The following is a 14656-nucleotide window of genomic DNA, read 5'->3' as shown; positions in this document are numbered from 1 at the left end:
TCTCATCAAAAGTATTCTAAACAACCTCTATTTATTCCCATCTCTCTCCGTCTCTAATATCTCTCTCCCAGTCTGTTTCTCTCTCACACTTACACACTTTTCCAGAGTTTCTTTGACTCCACCCCTCTATCAGAATCTAATCGCTGCCTCACTCTCAAGATGAAGGATTTGACATCTCATTCCCCAAACTCAATTTCACATCCCAAAACCCAACTGTCCTCATGGGAACCAGTGAGAATTTAGACAGAAATGGACTTCACATTAATCACATCAACCAATGTCATCTCAATCCGTCCCCTGTCGAAAATGTCGTCTTCAGACAGGAACTGAATACCTGGTGCAATTAGCTCCTGAATACAGGGAACGTTAAACAAGGGTCAAACCTTTTTACAATGTGGATAATTTCTATCTGCTGTGGACTTCCTTTCAGACAAGCTGCCCTCCTGCCGACTGTGAATCTGTTTGGAAAGTTCTGCCATTATTTCCCCTCCTCCCCCCATCCCAATTCTCACCCACAGTCAGTGTGACTCGCTCCCTGGCAGTCAGTCCCTGCTCACTGTCTGAACCCAGTGATGGTCCATGAACTTTCTTTAATGAGGACACGGGAGCCCACATCGAGTAAAGTAAGAATGAAGTTTTATTTACACAAACAATATATACGCTACCCGCTAGATCCCTACCGGGTTCCTCTCTGGTTAGTGCCTTATTGGCCGACCTTATATACATTGGTTAATTGAGAAACCCGCCCCGAGTGGGGGAGCCCGTACCCTGCAAGAAGCACAGGGAAGGCAAGCATTTCCATCCCATAGATTCCATGCGGAATATTCCACCCTCACTGCTCTCCCTCTGACCACGGTCCATGCACCAGATCTCACATTTAGCCTCTTCCTCCTTTTCCCAGCTGTGTCCATCCCTCATTACCTGTGGATCAGCTTCATTGGAAGGCCGCATCTCACTGCTGGGAGATCGATCCCGCTCTCTGGAATAAAGCCAAAGAATCAGGCAGACAGGAAGAGAGAGTCAGTAACAGACACAGGGCTCACCAGGGCCATTAATTATTACACTTGCTCACTCTCCTACACCTCAATCACAAAATCCCGGACCAGGTTCCTTGTTCAGCTGGAATTTCCTGGGATTGGGAAGTACAGTCATTCACTGTTTCATTATGAGGCTGGACATTCCCTTACAATATGTTTGGGTCTGTAGATTGTATGCAGAGTTGTACTCAGTACAGGAGGTACATACACAGTACAGTTTGTACACAGTGTGAGAGGGGTGTGTAAACAGTAAATGGGTAGTGTACACAATGTAGAAGGCATGCACGCGGTGTGAGGTGTGTACACAGTGACTGGGATGTTCACACCGCATGTGAGATATGTGTACACAATCTCTTACCCTTCTTTCTCCTCTCGCTGAGCTGCTTCCTCCTGTTGAGCCACCAGCCGATCCTGGGCCTCCTGAAGCTCCTGTTGGATCTGTTGCAGCCGTGTCTCCTGCTCCTGATTGGTCAGTTTGAGGCTCTCGATCTCAGTGATGGCCTCGTCCTGTTTACTGCGCAGAGAGACAAGCTCTGGGAGTAACTGGGAGGGAGCAACACACAAAGGGAAAACAGTCAATCATTATTAAATGGTACAATTAATTCTAAACCACCTGCCTCTCCATCTCTCACCCAGTCTCTATTGTCTCTGTCTTTTTCTCTATCTCTCTATCTGTCATGTTTTCAGTGACACTGTCTCTGCACACCCCTCCATCAGAGCCTTATCATAAATCTGCTGAGGAGCTGCACGATTCAGCATCTCACCTCCGCACCCAACACCCAGCTGCCAATTGAGTGAGATTCCAGAGAAAGATTGACACAGGTGGTTTCACCACAAACCTCTTTCCCTGAAAACCACCTAAGAACGTTGGGCTGGACCCCAAGCCGACCAGCGTCAAAAGGCTCCAGATATGATGAGCAAAACCTGATTCTGGGATTCCCTTTTCCATTCCTGTCACTGACAATTTTGTTTGGTGCAGGATAATGGGATGGGCCGCCAGCCCACCCCCCGGTTGTCCCGACATTTCCACCTCCCATTTCAGACTACCCAGAATTTTAATGGAGTCATGTTGGCATTTGTTGAAAACATTATCCAATGGACAACATACTATTCTACATTGCAAAAAAGTAAAATTCAGTTTTGATTGTCAATTTCCCCCTTCATCTTCGTGTTTTCCTTTAATGGTTCAGCCATCTGATAAGCTGTTTCAAAGATTTGGTAGATGAATGAGCCACATGTGAACATCAACGGTTTTTAAGGAGGGTAAAAGCTGCAGTGGGCTTTACACTGTCAAGTCGTCATGGCTGCTATGTCATTGGGTAAAGATTGTCAATCTATCAAGACTGTGCCATTGCTGACTGCACAGCGATTTCCTGAGGTTGACAAATGATGTGCACAATCCGGTGACAAGGACACCATGTAACTGGCCGTGTCCCTCATCATTAGAACTGTTCCCGGGGCGGCACTGCTGTGGTTAGCACTGCTGCTTCACGGCGCAGAGGACCCAGGTTTGATCCTGGCTCCGGGACACTGTCCGTGTGGACATTTCACATACTTCACGTGTCAGCGTGGGTCTCACCCCCACAACGCAAGGTGTGTAGAGTAGGTGAATTGGCTACACTATATTGCCCCTGAATTGGAAAAAAAAATAATTGGGTGCTCTAAATTTATTTTTTTTAAATCACCACAATAGTTCCCTTAAATCTTTTCACCCCCTCCAATGAATTTGCATCCTTCCTAAAGTGTGAAGAACTGGACGCAATATTCCTGTGGAAACCATTTCTTCCTGACCGTTGTATTGTATGACTATAAGCCCATCATCCAATGTACCTCATTAATCACTTTTTCAACCTGCTCTGCCAACTTCAATGATTTCTGTATGTATCACCCCAGGTACGTCTATCGCTGTTCATCTTTCAATCTACAAGGGAGTCACTGGTTTTGGGAAACAGTCAGGAACATGAAGTTAAGGCCACAATCAGATCGGTCATGATCTTATTGAATAGCGAAGCAGGCTAGAGGGGCCAAGTGGTCTACTCCTGCTGCTATCTCTTGTGTTCTTTAGAATCGTATCCTTTATTTTTGTGTTGCTTCTTCTCGTTCTTTCTCCCAAAGTTAATCACTTTACAATTGTGCATATTTAATTTCTTTGTGAAGGTTCCGCCAATCCCACCAGCCTGGCTGTGCCCGCTTGATGTTTATCACTATCCTCCTTATGGTTCACAGGTGTCAGGTTACCTGCAAATTGTACCCTATATACCAAAGTCTGCATCATGAATATAGATCAAGAAAAGCAGTGATCCATATCGGCCCCTGGGAAATACCACCATAAACCTTCATCCAGTCTGGGAAGCAGACGCTCACTTCTACTTGCTGTTTTCTGTCACTCAGCCAATCTTCTTCTGTCACTGATACGGTCTCAGCTTTGCCGACAGGTCTGTTCGGTGACAGTCAATCAGATGTCTTTTGGAAGACCATGTGCACCATATCAACATTGTTATGTCCATCAATCCTCGCTGTTACCTTATATTAGGATCCCAGACCAGACCACAACAGTGGCTAAGATACTGGACAAAACCCTAATATTTTAGTTTATTTTGCGGAAAGAATGATTCACTCCAGGAGTGATTGCACAAAAAAATAGGGATTTGGTATTTTAAAGCAAAACTCTATTATAAATACAATATTAAACTCTTTAACTTCACACCCGAAGAAAAACAGCTTACAATGACCCGTGAAACATTACTACTCAATTCCCCATTAGACAATAAGAAAAGGAACATACAGCTCTCAATCCAGCTTAAAATCAGTATGGCGTAAAGTAATATTTGCTTTACAGAACAGAATATTTGGCTCCTGTTAGAACCCATTCAGACTCTGGCTGAATATCTTCAAATAGCTGCTTCAACTGGGTTGTTTCAACCTGTTCCTTGTCTTCAGACAAGACTGCTCTGCTTCAACTATTATTATCTATTTTTTTAAATCTGTCCTACTGGGAGAGAATTGTCTTTACTCAAGGTCAAAATAAGAGTTGTCAGATCAGACTTCAACTCTTCTCCAGAACTTTCTCAAAATGTCTCTCTGAATCTCTTATCTCTACCCAGCAATGACATCATCTCCCCAAGCTGAGAAACAAATTAACTTTGCAGGAACTGAAAGCGCATTAATTCCTCAGGGATTGTCCCAATAGAACCGCAATTTATTAGCCCAGACTGACAAACACATTTCGCTCGTCAATTTCACCTTCTGGCTGCTAAAATCTACTTGCAAACCAGGATTCTTTTATTTAAAAAAATGACCACTGCAGTTAAACACACCATAAACCCAGGCTTTTAACCCTTAAATTGCCCAATAATTAAGACTCCAATAGTCCTAAAATCCTCCATTTGTCACGCTTATCAAAAAACTCAAATAAGTTAGGTAAACATAGTTAGCCCTTAACAATTCGGAGCTGCCTTTCCCTAATAAATCCATGGGCTGAATTCTCCATCCCGCTGCGCCAGATTTCTATTTCAGCCCGCCGGCAGGATGCTCCATTACACCAGCTGATCAATGGGATTTCCCATTAGAACATAGAACATACAGTGAAGGAGGCCATTCGATCCATCGAGTCTGCACCGACCTACTTAAGCCCTCACTTCCACTCTATCCCCCTAACCCAATAACCCCTCCTAACCTTTTTTGGACACGAAGGGCAATTTATCATGGCCAATCCACCTAACCTGCAAGTCTTTGGACTGTGGGAGGAAACCGGAGCACCCGGAGGAAACCCACGCAGAAACAAGGAGAACGTGCAGTCTCCGCCCAGACAGTGACCCAGTGGGGAATCGAACCTGGGACCCTGGCGCTGTGAAGCCACAGTGCTATCCACTTGTGCTACCGTGCTGCCCCATTGTGGGACAGCCCCCCGCTGTCGGGAAACCCCCGGGGTGCCGCCAAAACGAAGCATCCCGGCGGCGGAGAATCAGGCCCATATTTCTCCAAGTGACTGTGAATTCATATTTTCTAAAATCTTTCCCACCACCAGCCCTACTATTCTAATCCCATTTTCCAGCACTTGATTTATATCCTTGAATTCTGCGGCATTCCAAGTTTCCTTTTTAAGATATGTTTCTGTTAGTCCGTCCACAGTCAGTGTGACTCCCTCCCTTGGCAGCCAGCCCCTGCTCACTGACTGAACCCAGTGGTGGAACTTGAACCCTCACTGTTCCCCTCTGTCTATGACCAATGTCCCAGATCCTGACTTCAGGCACACATGGAGAGTGACTGAAGCCCCCCTTTTTGCCCTGTGTGAATTACCTGTGGATCAGCTTCATCGGAACCCCGTCCCTCACTGCCAAGAGATTGATCCCGTTCTCTGGAATAAAACCAAAGAATTAGACAGACAGGGAGAGAGAGCCAGTGGCCGACGGAGGGCTCACTGGGGACATTCATTGTTAAATTTCCTCACTCACCGGCTCCTCATTCCCAGTTCCCAGAGCAGTTTCTCTGTTCCTACTGTTCATCCGAAATCTCCTGAGATTGGGAACTGCGCTGTATGAATGTAAGGCTGAACCTGAAGGTGTGTAGACAGTGTGAGTTGTGTACATGGTGTGCAGGTGTCTACACGTGTGTGTGCAGTGTGTGGAGAGTGACATGGGGGTGTCTACACAGTGTGTGGAGTGTGACATGGGGGTGTCTACACAGTGTGTGGAGTGTGACATGGGGGTGTCTACACAGTGTGTGGAGTGTGACATGTGGGTGTCTACACAGTGTGTGGAGTGTGACATGGGGGTGCCTACACAGTGTGTGGAGTGTGACATGTGGGTGTCTACACAGTGTGTGGAGTGTGACATGTGGGTGTCTACACAGTGTGTGGAGTGTGACATGGGGGTGTCTACACAGTGTGTGGAGTGTGATATGCGGGTGTCTACACAGTGTGTGGAGTGTGACATGGGGGTGTCTACACAGTGTGTGGAGAGTGACATGTGGGTGTCTACACAGTGTGTGGAGAGTGACATGTGGGTGTCTACACTGTGTGGAGTGTGACATGTGGCTGCCTACACAGTGTGTGGAGTGTGACATGTGGCTGCCTACACAGTGTGTGGAGTGTGACATGTGGTTGTCTACACAGTGTGTGGAGTGTGACATGCGGGTGCCTACACAGTGTGTGGAGTGTGACATGTGGTTGTCTACACAGTGTGTGGAGTGTGACATGCGGGTGTCTACACAGTGTGTGGAGTGTGACATGCGGGTGCCTACATAGTGTGTGGAGTGTGACATAGAACAAAGAACAAAGAAATGTACAGCACAGGAACAGGCCCTTCGGCCCTCCAAGCCCGTGCCGACCATGCTGCCCGACTAAACTACAATCTTCTACACTTCCTGGGTCCGTATCCCTCTATTCCCATCCTATTCATGTATTTGTCAAGATGCCCCTTAAATGTCACTACCGTCCCTGCTTCCACCACCTCCTCCGGTAGCGAGTTCCAGGCACCCACTACCCTCTGCGTAAAAAACTTGCCTCGTACATCTACTCTAAACCTTGCCCCTCTCACCTTAAACCTATGCCCCCTAGTAATTGACCCCTCTACCCTGGGGAAAAACCTCTGACTATCCACTCTGTCTATGCCCCTCATAATTTTGTAGACCTCTATCAGGTCTCCCCTCAACCTCCTTCGTTCCAGTGAGAACAAACCGAGTTTATTCAACCGCTCCTCATAGCTAATGCCCTCCATACCAGGCAACATTCTGGTAAATCTCTTCTGCACCCTCTCTAAAGCCTCCACATCCTTCTGGTAGTGTGGCGACCAGAATTGAACACTGTACTCCAAGTGTGGCCTAACTAAGGTTCTATACAGCTGCAACATGACTTGCCAATTCTTATACTCAATGCCCCAGCCAATGAAGACAAGCATGCCATATGCCTTCTTGACTACCTTCTCCACCTGTGTTGCCCCTTTCAATGACCTGTGGACCTGTACTCCTAGATCTCTTTGACTTTCAATACTCTTGAGGGTTCTACCATTCACTGTATATTCCCTACCTGCATTAGACCTTCCAAAATGCATTACCTCACATTTGTCCGGATTAAACTCCATCAGCCATCTCTCCACCCAAGTCTCCAAACAATCTAAATCCTGCTGTATCCTCTGACAGTCCTCATCGCTATCCGCAATTCCACCAACCTTTGTGTCGTCTGCAAACTTACTAATCAGACCAGTTACATTTTCCTCCAAATCATTTATATATACTACAAAGAGCAAAGGTCCCAGCACTGATCCCTGTGGAACACCACTGGTCACAGCCCTCCAATTAGAAAAGCTTCCTTCCATTGCTACTCTCTGTCTTCTATGACCTAGCCAGTTCTGTATCCACCTTGCCAGCTCACCCCTGATCCCGTGTGACTTCACCTTTTGTACTCGTCTACAATGAGGGACCTTGGAACACACATGCGGGTGCCTACACAGTGTGTGGAGTGTGACATGCGGGTGTCTACACAGTGTGCGGAGTGTGACATGCGGGTGCCTACACAGTGTGTGGAGTGTGACATGCGGGTATCTACACAGAGTGTGGAGTGTGACATGCGGGTGTCTACACAGTGTGTGGAGTGTGACATGTGGGTGTCTACACAGTGTGTGGAGTGTGACATGTGGGTGTCTACACAGTGTGTGGAGTGTGACATGGGGGTTCCTACAGTGTGTGGAGTGTGACATGCGGGTGTCTACACAATGTGTGGAGTGTGACATGCGGGTGCCTACGCAGTGTGTGGAGAGTGACATGTGGGTGTCTACACAGTGTGTGGAGTGTGACATGGGGTGTCTACACAATGTGTGGAGAGTGACATGGGGGTGTCTACAAAGTGTGTGAACAAGAACAAACAAAGAACAAAGAAATGTACAGCACAGGAACAGGCCCTTCGGCCCTCCAAGCCCGTGCCGACCATGCTGCCCGACTAAACTACAATCTTCTACACTTCCTGGGTCCGTATCCTTCTATTCCCATCCTATTCATATATCATATATATATATATTCATATATTCATATATTTGTCAAGATGGAGTGTGGAGTGTGACATGCGGGTGTCTACACAGTGTGTGGAGTGTGACATGGGGGTGTCTACAGTGTGTGGAGTGTGACATGTGGGTGTCTACACAGTGTGTGGAGTGTGACATGCGGGTGTCTACACAGTGTGTGGAGTGTGACATGGGGGTGTCTACACAGTGTGTGGAGTGTGACATGTGGCTGCCTACACAGTGTGTGGAGTGTGACAAGTGGGTGCCTACACAGTGTGTGGAGTGTGACATGTGGGTGTCTACACAGTGTGTGGAGTGTGACATGGGGGTGCCTACACAGTGTGTGGAGTGTGACATGGGGGTGTCTACACAGTGTGTGGAGTGTGACATGGGGGTGTCTACACAGTGTGTGGAGTGTGACATGTGGGTGTCTACACAGTGTGTGGAGTGTGACATGCGGGTGTCTACACAGTGTGTGGAGTGTGACATGGGGGTGTCTACACAATGTGTGGAGAGTGACATGGGGGTGTCTACACAATGTGTGGAGAGTGACATGGGGGTGTCTACATAGTGTGTGGAGTGTGACATGTGGGTGTCTACACAGTGTGTGGAGTGTGACATGCGGGTGCCTACACAGTGTGTGGAGTGTGACATGTGAGTGTCTACACAATGTGTGGAGTGTGACATCTGAGTGTCTTCACAATGTGTGGAGAGTGACATGGGGGTGTCTACACAGTGTGTGGAGTGTGACATGTGGGTGTCTACACAGTGTGTGGAGTGTGACATGTGGGTGTCTACACAGTGTGTGGAGTGTGACATGCGGGTGTCTACACAGAGTGTGGAGTGTGACACGGGGGTGTCTACTCAGTGTGTGGAGTGTGACATGTGAGTGTCTTCACAATGTGTGGAGTGTGACGTGCGAGTGTCTTCACAATGTGTGGAGTGTGACGTGCGAGTGTCTTCACAATGTGTGGAGTGTGATGTGCGAGTGTCTACACAGTGTGTGGTGTGTGACATGTGAGTGTCTTCACAATGTGTGGAGTGTGACATGGGGGTGTCTACACAGTGTGTGGAGTGTGACATGGGGGTGTCTACACAGTGTGTGGAGTGTGACATGGGGGTGTCTACACAGTGTGTGGAGTGTGACATGTGGGTGTCTACACTGTGTGGAGTGTGACATGCGGATGCCTACACAGTGTGTGGAGTGTGACATGTGAGTGTCTACACAATGTGTGGAGTGTGACATCTGAGTGTCTTCACAATGTGTGGAGTGTGACATGGGGGTGTCTACACAGTGTGTGGAGTGTGACATGGGGGTGTCTACACAGAGTGTGGAGCGTGACACGGGGGTGTCTACACAATGTGTGGAGTGTGACATCTGAGTGTCTTCACAATGTGTGGAGAGTGACATGGGGGTGTCTTCACAATGTGTGGAGTGTGACGTGCGAGTGTCTACACAGTGTGTGGTTTGTGACATGTGAGTGTCTTCACAATGTGTGGAGTGTGACATGGGGGTGTCTACACAGTGTGTGGAGTGTGACATGGGGGTGTCTGCACAGTGTGTGGAGTGTGACATGGGGGTGTCTACACAATGTGTGAAGTGTGACATGGGGGTGTCTACACAGTGTGTGGAGTGTGACATGGGGGTGTCTACACAGTGTGTGGAGTGTGACATGCGGGTGCCTACACAGTGTGTGGAGTGTGACATGTGGGTGTCTACACAATGTGTGGAGTGTGACATGGGGGTGTCTACACAGTGTGTGGAGTGTGACATGTGGGTGTCTACACAATGTGTGGAGTGTGACATGTGGCTGCCTACACAGTGTGTGGAGTGTGACATGCGGGTGTCTACACAGTGTGTGGAGTGTGACATGGGGGTGTCTACACAGTGTGTGGAGTGTGACATGGGGGTGTCTACACAATGTGTGGAGTGTGACATGGGGGTGTCTACACTGTGTGTGGAGTGTGACATGTGGGTGTCTACACAGTGTGTGGAGTGTGACATGCGGGTGTCTACACAGTGTGTGGAGTGTGACATGTGGGTGTCTACACAGTGTGTGGAGTGTGACATGGGGGTGTCTACACAGTGTGTGGAGTGTGACATGTGGGTGTCTACACAGTGTGTGGAGTGTGACATGTGGGTGCCTACACAGTGTGTGGAGTGTGACATGTGGGTGTCTACACAGTGTGTGGAGTGAAACATGGGGGTGTCTACACAGTGTGTGGAGTGTGACATGTGGGTGTCTACACAGTGTGTGGAGTGTGACATGGGGGTGTCTACACAGTGTGTGGAGTGAAACATGGGGGTGTCTACACAGTGTGTGGAGTGTGACATGCGGGTGCCTACACAGTGGGCGCGATTCTCCGATCCCCCACCGGACCGGAGAATCGCCGGGGGCCGGCGTGAATCTCCACCACCGGATATTCGGCGGGGGCGGGAATCGTGCCGCACCGATCGGCGGGAATCCCCCGGCGATTCTCCGGTCCGCGGTGGGCTGAAGTCCCGCCGCTGTCAACCCACGCCAGCTGGCATGGATTGAACCAGCTTTGGGACGGCGGGACACGGCGGCTCGGGCGGGCTCCGGGATCCTGGGGGCGGCGCGGTGCGATCTGGCACAGGAGAGTGCCCCCACGGTGACCTGGCCCGTGATTGGGGACCACCGATCCGCGGGCGGGCCTGTGCCGTGGGGGCACTCTTTTCCTTCCGCCTTCACCATGGTCTCCACCATGGCAGAGACGGAAGAGACCCCCTCCACTGCGCATGTGCGGGGATGCCGTGAGCGGTCGCTGATGCTCCCGCGCATGCGCCGCACAGCAAAGTCATTTCCGCGCCGGCTGGCGGGGGACCAAAGGGCTTTCCCGCCAGCTGGCGGGGCGGAAATCAGTCCGGCTCGGGCCTAGCCCTTCAAGGTAAGGGCTCGGCCCCTCAAGGTGTGGAGAATTCCGCACCTTTGGGGTGGCGCGATGCCGGACTTATTTGCGCCTTTTTTGCCGCTGGTCGGCGGACATCGCTCCGATTACGGAGAATCCCGCCCAGTTTGTGGAGTGTGGCGTGCGGGATGTGTACACAGTGTGCAGAGTGTGGCGTGCGGGATGTGTACACAGTGTGCAGAGTGTGGCGTGCGGGATGTGTACACAGTGTGCAGAGTGTGGCGTGCGGGATGTGTACACAGTGTGCAGAGTGTGGCGTGCGGGATGTGTACACAGTGTGCAGAGTGTCGCGTGCGGGATGTGTACACAGTGTGCAGACTGTGTGTGGGATTTGTACACTGTGTGTGGAGTCTGGTGTGTGGGATGTGTACACACTGTGCAGAGTGTGGCGTGCGGGATGTGTACACAGTGTGCAGAGTGTGTGTGGGATGTGTACACAGTGTGCAGAGTGTGTGTGGGATGTGTACACTGTGTGTGGAGTCTGGTGTGTGGGATGTGTACACAGTGTGCAGAGTGTGGTTTCCAATGTGTATCCACAGTACATTGGGGCGGTTTAGCTCAGTAGGCTAGACAGCTGGTTTGTGGTTTAGAACAAGGCCAGCCACACAGGATCAATTCCCATACCGACTGAGGTTATTCATGAAGTCCCCACCTTCTCAACCTTGCCCCTCGCCTGAGGGATGGTGATCCCTCCCCCACCACCAGTCAGCTCTCCCCTCAAAGGGGAAAGCAGGTTATGGTCATCTGGGACTAAGGCATCTTTACCTTACCTTACACGGGGAATGTGCACAGTGTAGAGGGCATGCACACGGGTAGAGGGTGTTTACACAGTATGGTGTGTGTATGGGTGTGTACACAGTGTTTGAGGGTGGGTTACACAGTCTCTTACCCTTCTTTCTCCTCTCGCTGAGCTGCTTCCTCCTGTTGAGCCACCAGCCGATCCTGGGCCTCCTGAAGCTCCTGTTGGATCTGCTGCAGCCGTGTCTCCTGCTCCTGATTGGTCAGTTTGAGGCTCTCGATCTCAGTGATGGCCTCGTCCTGTTTACTGCGCAGAGAGACAAGCTCCGCCTGTAACTGGGAGGGAGGAACACACATTCAAACACCAATTAAAATGTAATCTTGAAAAAAGTTGTGTTGCAAACCTCCTCTCTTTACCTCCCTCACTCCATGGTTTTCTCAGTCTGTCATTCTCTCTCTTTCTCAGTATCTGCCTCTCACCTCTCTCTCTCTGTCTTTGCTCTTTCTCTCTCAGCCTCTGCCTCTGTGGTGAATGTATTCACCTAAGTATGAACTGTCTGTATAGCGCTGTGACCTATGACCTGGAAATTATAATACGGTCTACTTCCAGGTACTGTACTGGAACCCCGGTGGGCTCCGCCTCTAGCTCCGCCCTCACTGGGGCGACAACTAAGTCACAGACCTGTGCCGCGCGGCTGCGCATCCAGACCGGGGAACCGCAATGCTACGTCTGCGGCCAGGGTCAACATCCCCGGCAGTGTTGCCCAGCTCACTCAGCGACTGTGGGAAAAAGGGACAATTCGCCAGAGTCTGTCTGGGTCGCCCTAAAGCCCAGAAGTCGAAAACTCACCAGGCCCGACCCATGGACTCACAGGCCCGCAGACCCCACAATGTGGCTGCGTGCCAGCCGGGAACGCCCCCTTCAGATGCGTCATCAGCCTCGTGCGACTCGTGGGGGCCGCCATCTTGGCCGCCGGCTCCAACACCGACTGACACGTGGGACTCATGGGGGCCGCCATTTTAGCCGCCAGCTCCGGCACCGGCCGACACATGCGACCGGTGGGGGCGGCCATCTTGGTCGCCATATTCGACCCAGCCCGCACGTGCGACTCATGGGGGCCGCCATTTTGTGATACCGCCAACCACACAGGCGACCCGCAGTTTGGCGCAGTCACCCTCGACCAGTCGCAGCCAAAGCACCTGAAAAATTCCATGATGGTCATCCGGGTCAACGGGCACGAGACCCCCTGTCTTTTCGACTCCGGGAGCACAGAGAGCTTTGTTCACCCTGACACGGTAAGGCGCTGCACCCTTCACATCTACCCCGCATCCCAAACAATCTCCCTTGCCTCCGGATCCCATTCGGTACAGATCTGGGTGTACTGTATGGCGAACCTCGCGATGCAGGGCGCCGAGTACGCTCGTTTTAAGCTGTACGTCCTCCCCCACCTCTGCGCCCCCCTACTGCTTGGATTAGACTTCCAGTGCAGTCACCGAAGCCTGACCCTACAGTTCGGCGGACCCTTGCCCCCTCTCACGGTATGCAGCCTCGCGACCCTCAAGGTCCCCCCCCACTTCCCTCTTTGCGAACCTCACTCCCGACTGTAAGCCCGTCGCCACCAGGAGCAGGCGGTACAGTTCCCAAGACATGATTTTGATCAAGTCAGCGGTCCAGCGACTGTTGAGTGAAGGGATCATCGAGGACAGCAACAGCCCCTGGAGAGCGCAAGTGGTGGTCGTCCGGACCGGGGAAAAGAATCGGATGGTTGTGGACTACAGCCAGACCATTAACCGGTTCACGCAACTGGATGCGTACCCCCTCCCCCGCATAGCGGAGATGGTCAACCAGATCGCACAGTACCGTGTGTTCTCAACGGTCGATCTGAAGTCGGCCGACCACCAGCTCCCAATCCGCCCGAAAGAGCGCCACTACACTGCCTTCGAAGCAGCCGGCCGACTCTTCCACTTCCTCAGGGTCCCTTTCGGCATCACTAACGGGGTCTTGGTTTTTCAGAGAACGATGGACCGAATGGTGGACCAGTACAGTTTGCGGGCTACATACCCGTACTTGGACAATGTTACCATCTGCGGCCACGATCAGCAGGACCATGACGCCAACCTTTAGAGGTTCCTCCAGGCTGCCCAATCCCTCAACCTCACCTATAACAAAGAGAAGCGCGTGTTCCGCACTACCCGACTGGCCATCCTCGGTTACGTCGTGGAGAACGGAGTCCTCGGGCCCGACCCCAACCGCATGCGCCTTCTCACGGAACTTCCCCCTCCCCACAGCCTCAAGGCCTGGGGCTGTTCTCCTACTATGCCCAGTGGGTCCCCTACTATGTGGACAAAGCCCGCCCACTTATTCAAACCACCACATTTCCCCTGACGGCTGAGGCCCGCTCGGCCTTCTGCCGCAACAAGGCCGACATCTCTAAGGCCGCAATGCACGCGGTGGATGAGTCCGTCCCCTTCCAGGTAGAGAGCAATGCGTCAGACGTCGTGCTGGCCGCCACACTCAACCAGGCGGGCAGGCCAGTAGCCTTCTTCTCTAGAACCCTCCACGCTTCCAAAATCCGACACTCCTCGGTCGAGAAGGAAGCACAAGCCATAGTGGAAGCTGTGTGGCACTGGAGGCACTACCTAGCCGGTAGGAGGTTCACCCTCGTCACCGACCAGCGGTCGGTTGCCTTTATGTTTGACAACGCACAACGGGGCAAAATAAAAAATGACAAAATCCTGAGGTGGAGGATCGAACTCTCCACCTACAATTACGATATCAAGTATCGTCCTGGGAAGCTCAATGAGCCCCCAGATGCCCTGTCCCGCGGCGCATGCGCCAGCGCGCAAGATAACCGACTTCGGGCTATCCACGATGACCTCTGTCACCCGGGGGTCACCCGGCTTACCCACTTTATTAAGGCCCGCAATCTGCCCTTCTCCACCGAGGAGGTCAAG

The 14656-nt window shown here is 51.2% G+C and overlaps 1 protein-coding gene across 1 annotated transcript in view; it reads right to left on the bottom strand.

The window, feature by feature from the left end:
- The window catches only part of LOC140393968 (uncharacterized), a 505220-nt gene that overhangs the window by 309512 nt on the left and 181052 nt on the right, over positions 1-14656 (bottom strand). The window contains exons 13-16 of the mRNA XM_072480674.1: positions 11853-12037; positions 5337-5394; positions 1396-1580; positions 922-979 (exon numbers count right to left, since the gene is read on the bottom strand). Of these exons, the coding sequence (XP_072336775.1) occupies positions 922-979; positions 1396-1580; positions 5337-5394; positions 11853-12037 (486 nt within the window). The remainder of the gene's footprint in view (positions 1-921; positions 980-1395; positions 1581-5336; positions 5395-11852; positions 12038-14656) is intronic.

The sequence above is a fragment of the Scyliorhinus torazame genome, chromosome 17, assembly GCF_047496885.1.
Source record: "Scyliorhinus torazame isolate Kashiwa2021f chromosome 17, sScyTor2.1, whole genome shotgun sequence".
In the NCBI taxonomy this organism is placed as follows: Eukaryota; Metazoa; Chordata; class Chondrichthyes; order Carcharhiniformes; family Scyliorhinidae; genus Scyliorhinus; species Scyliorhinus torazame.
Note: the sequence above shows the minus strand (reverse complement) of the source record. Positions and strands in the feature narration are given on the sequence as shown.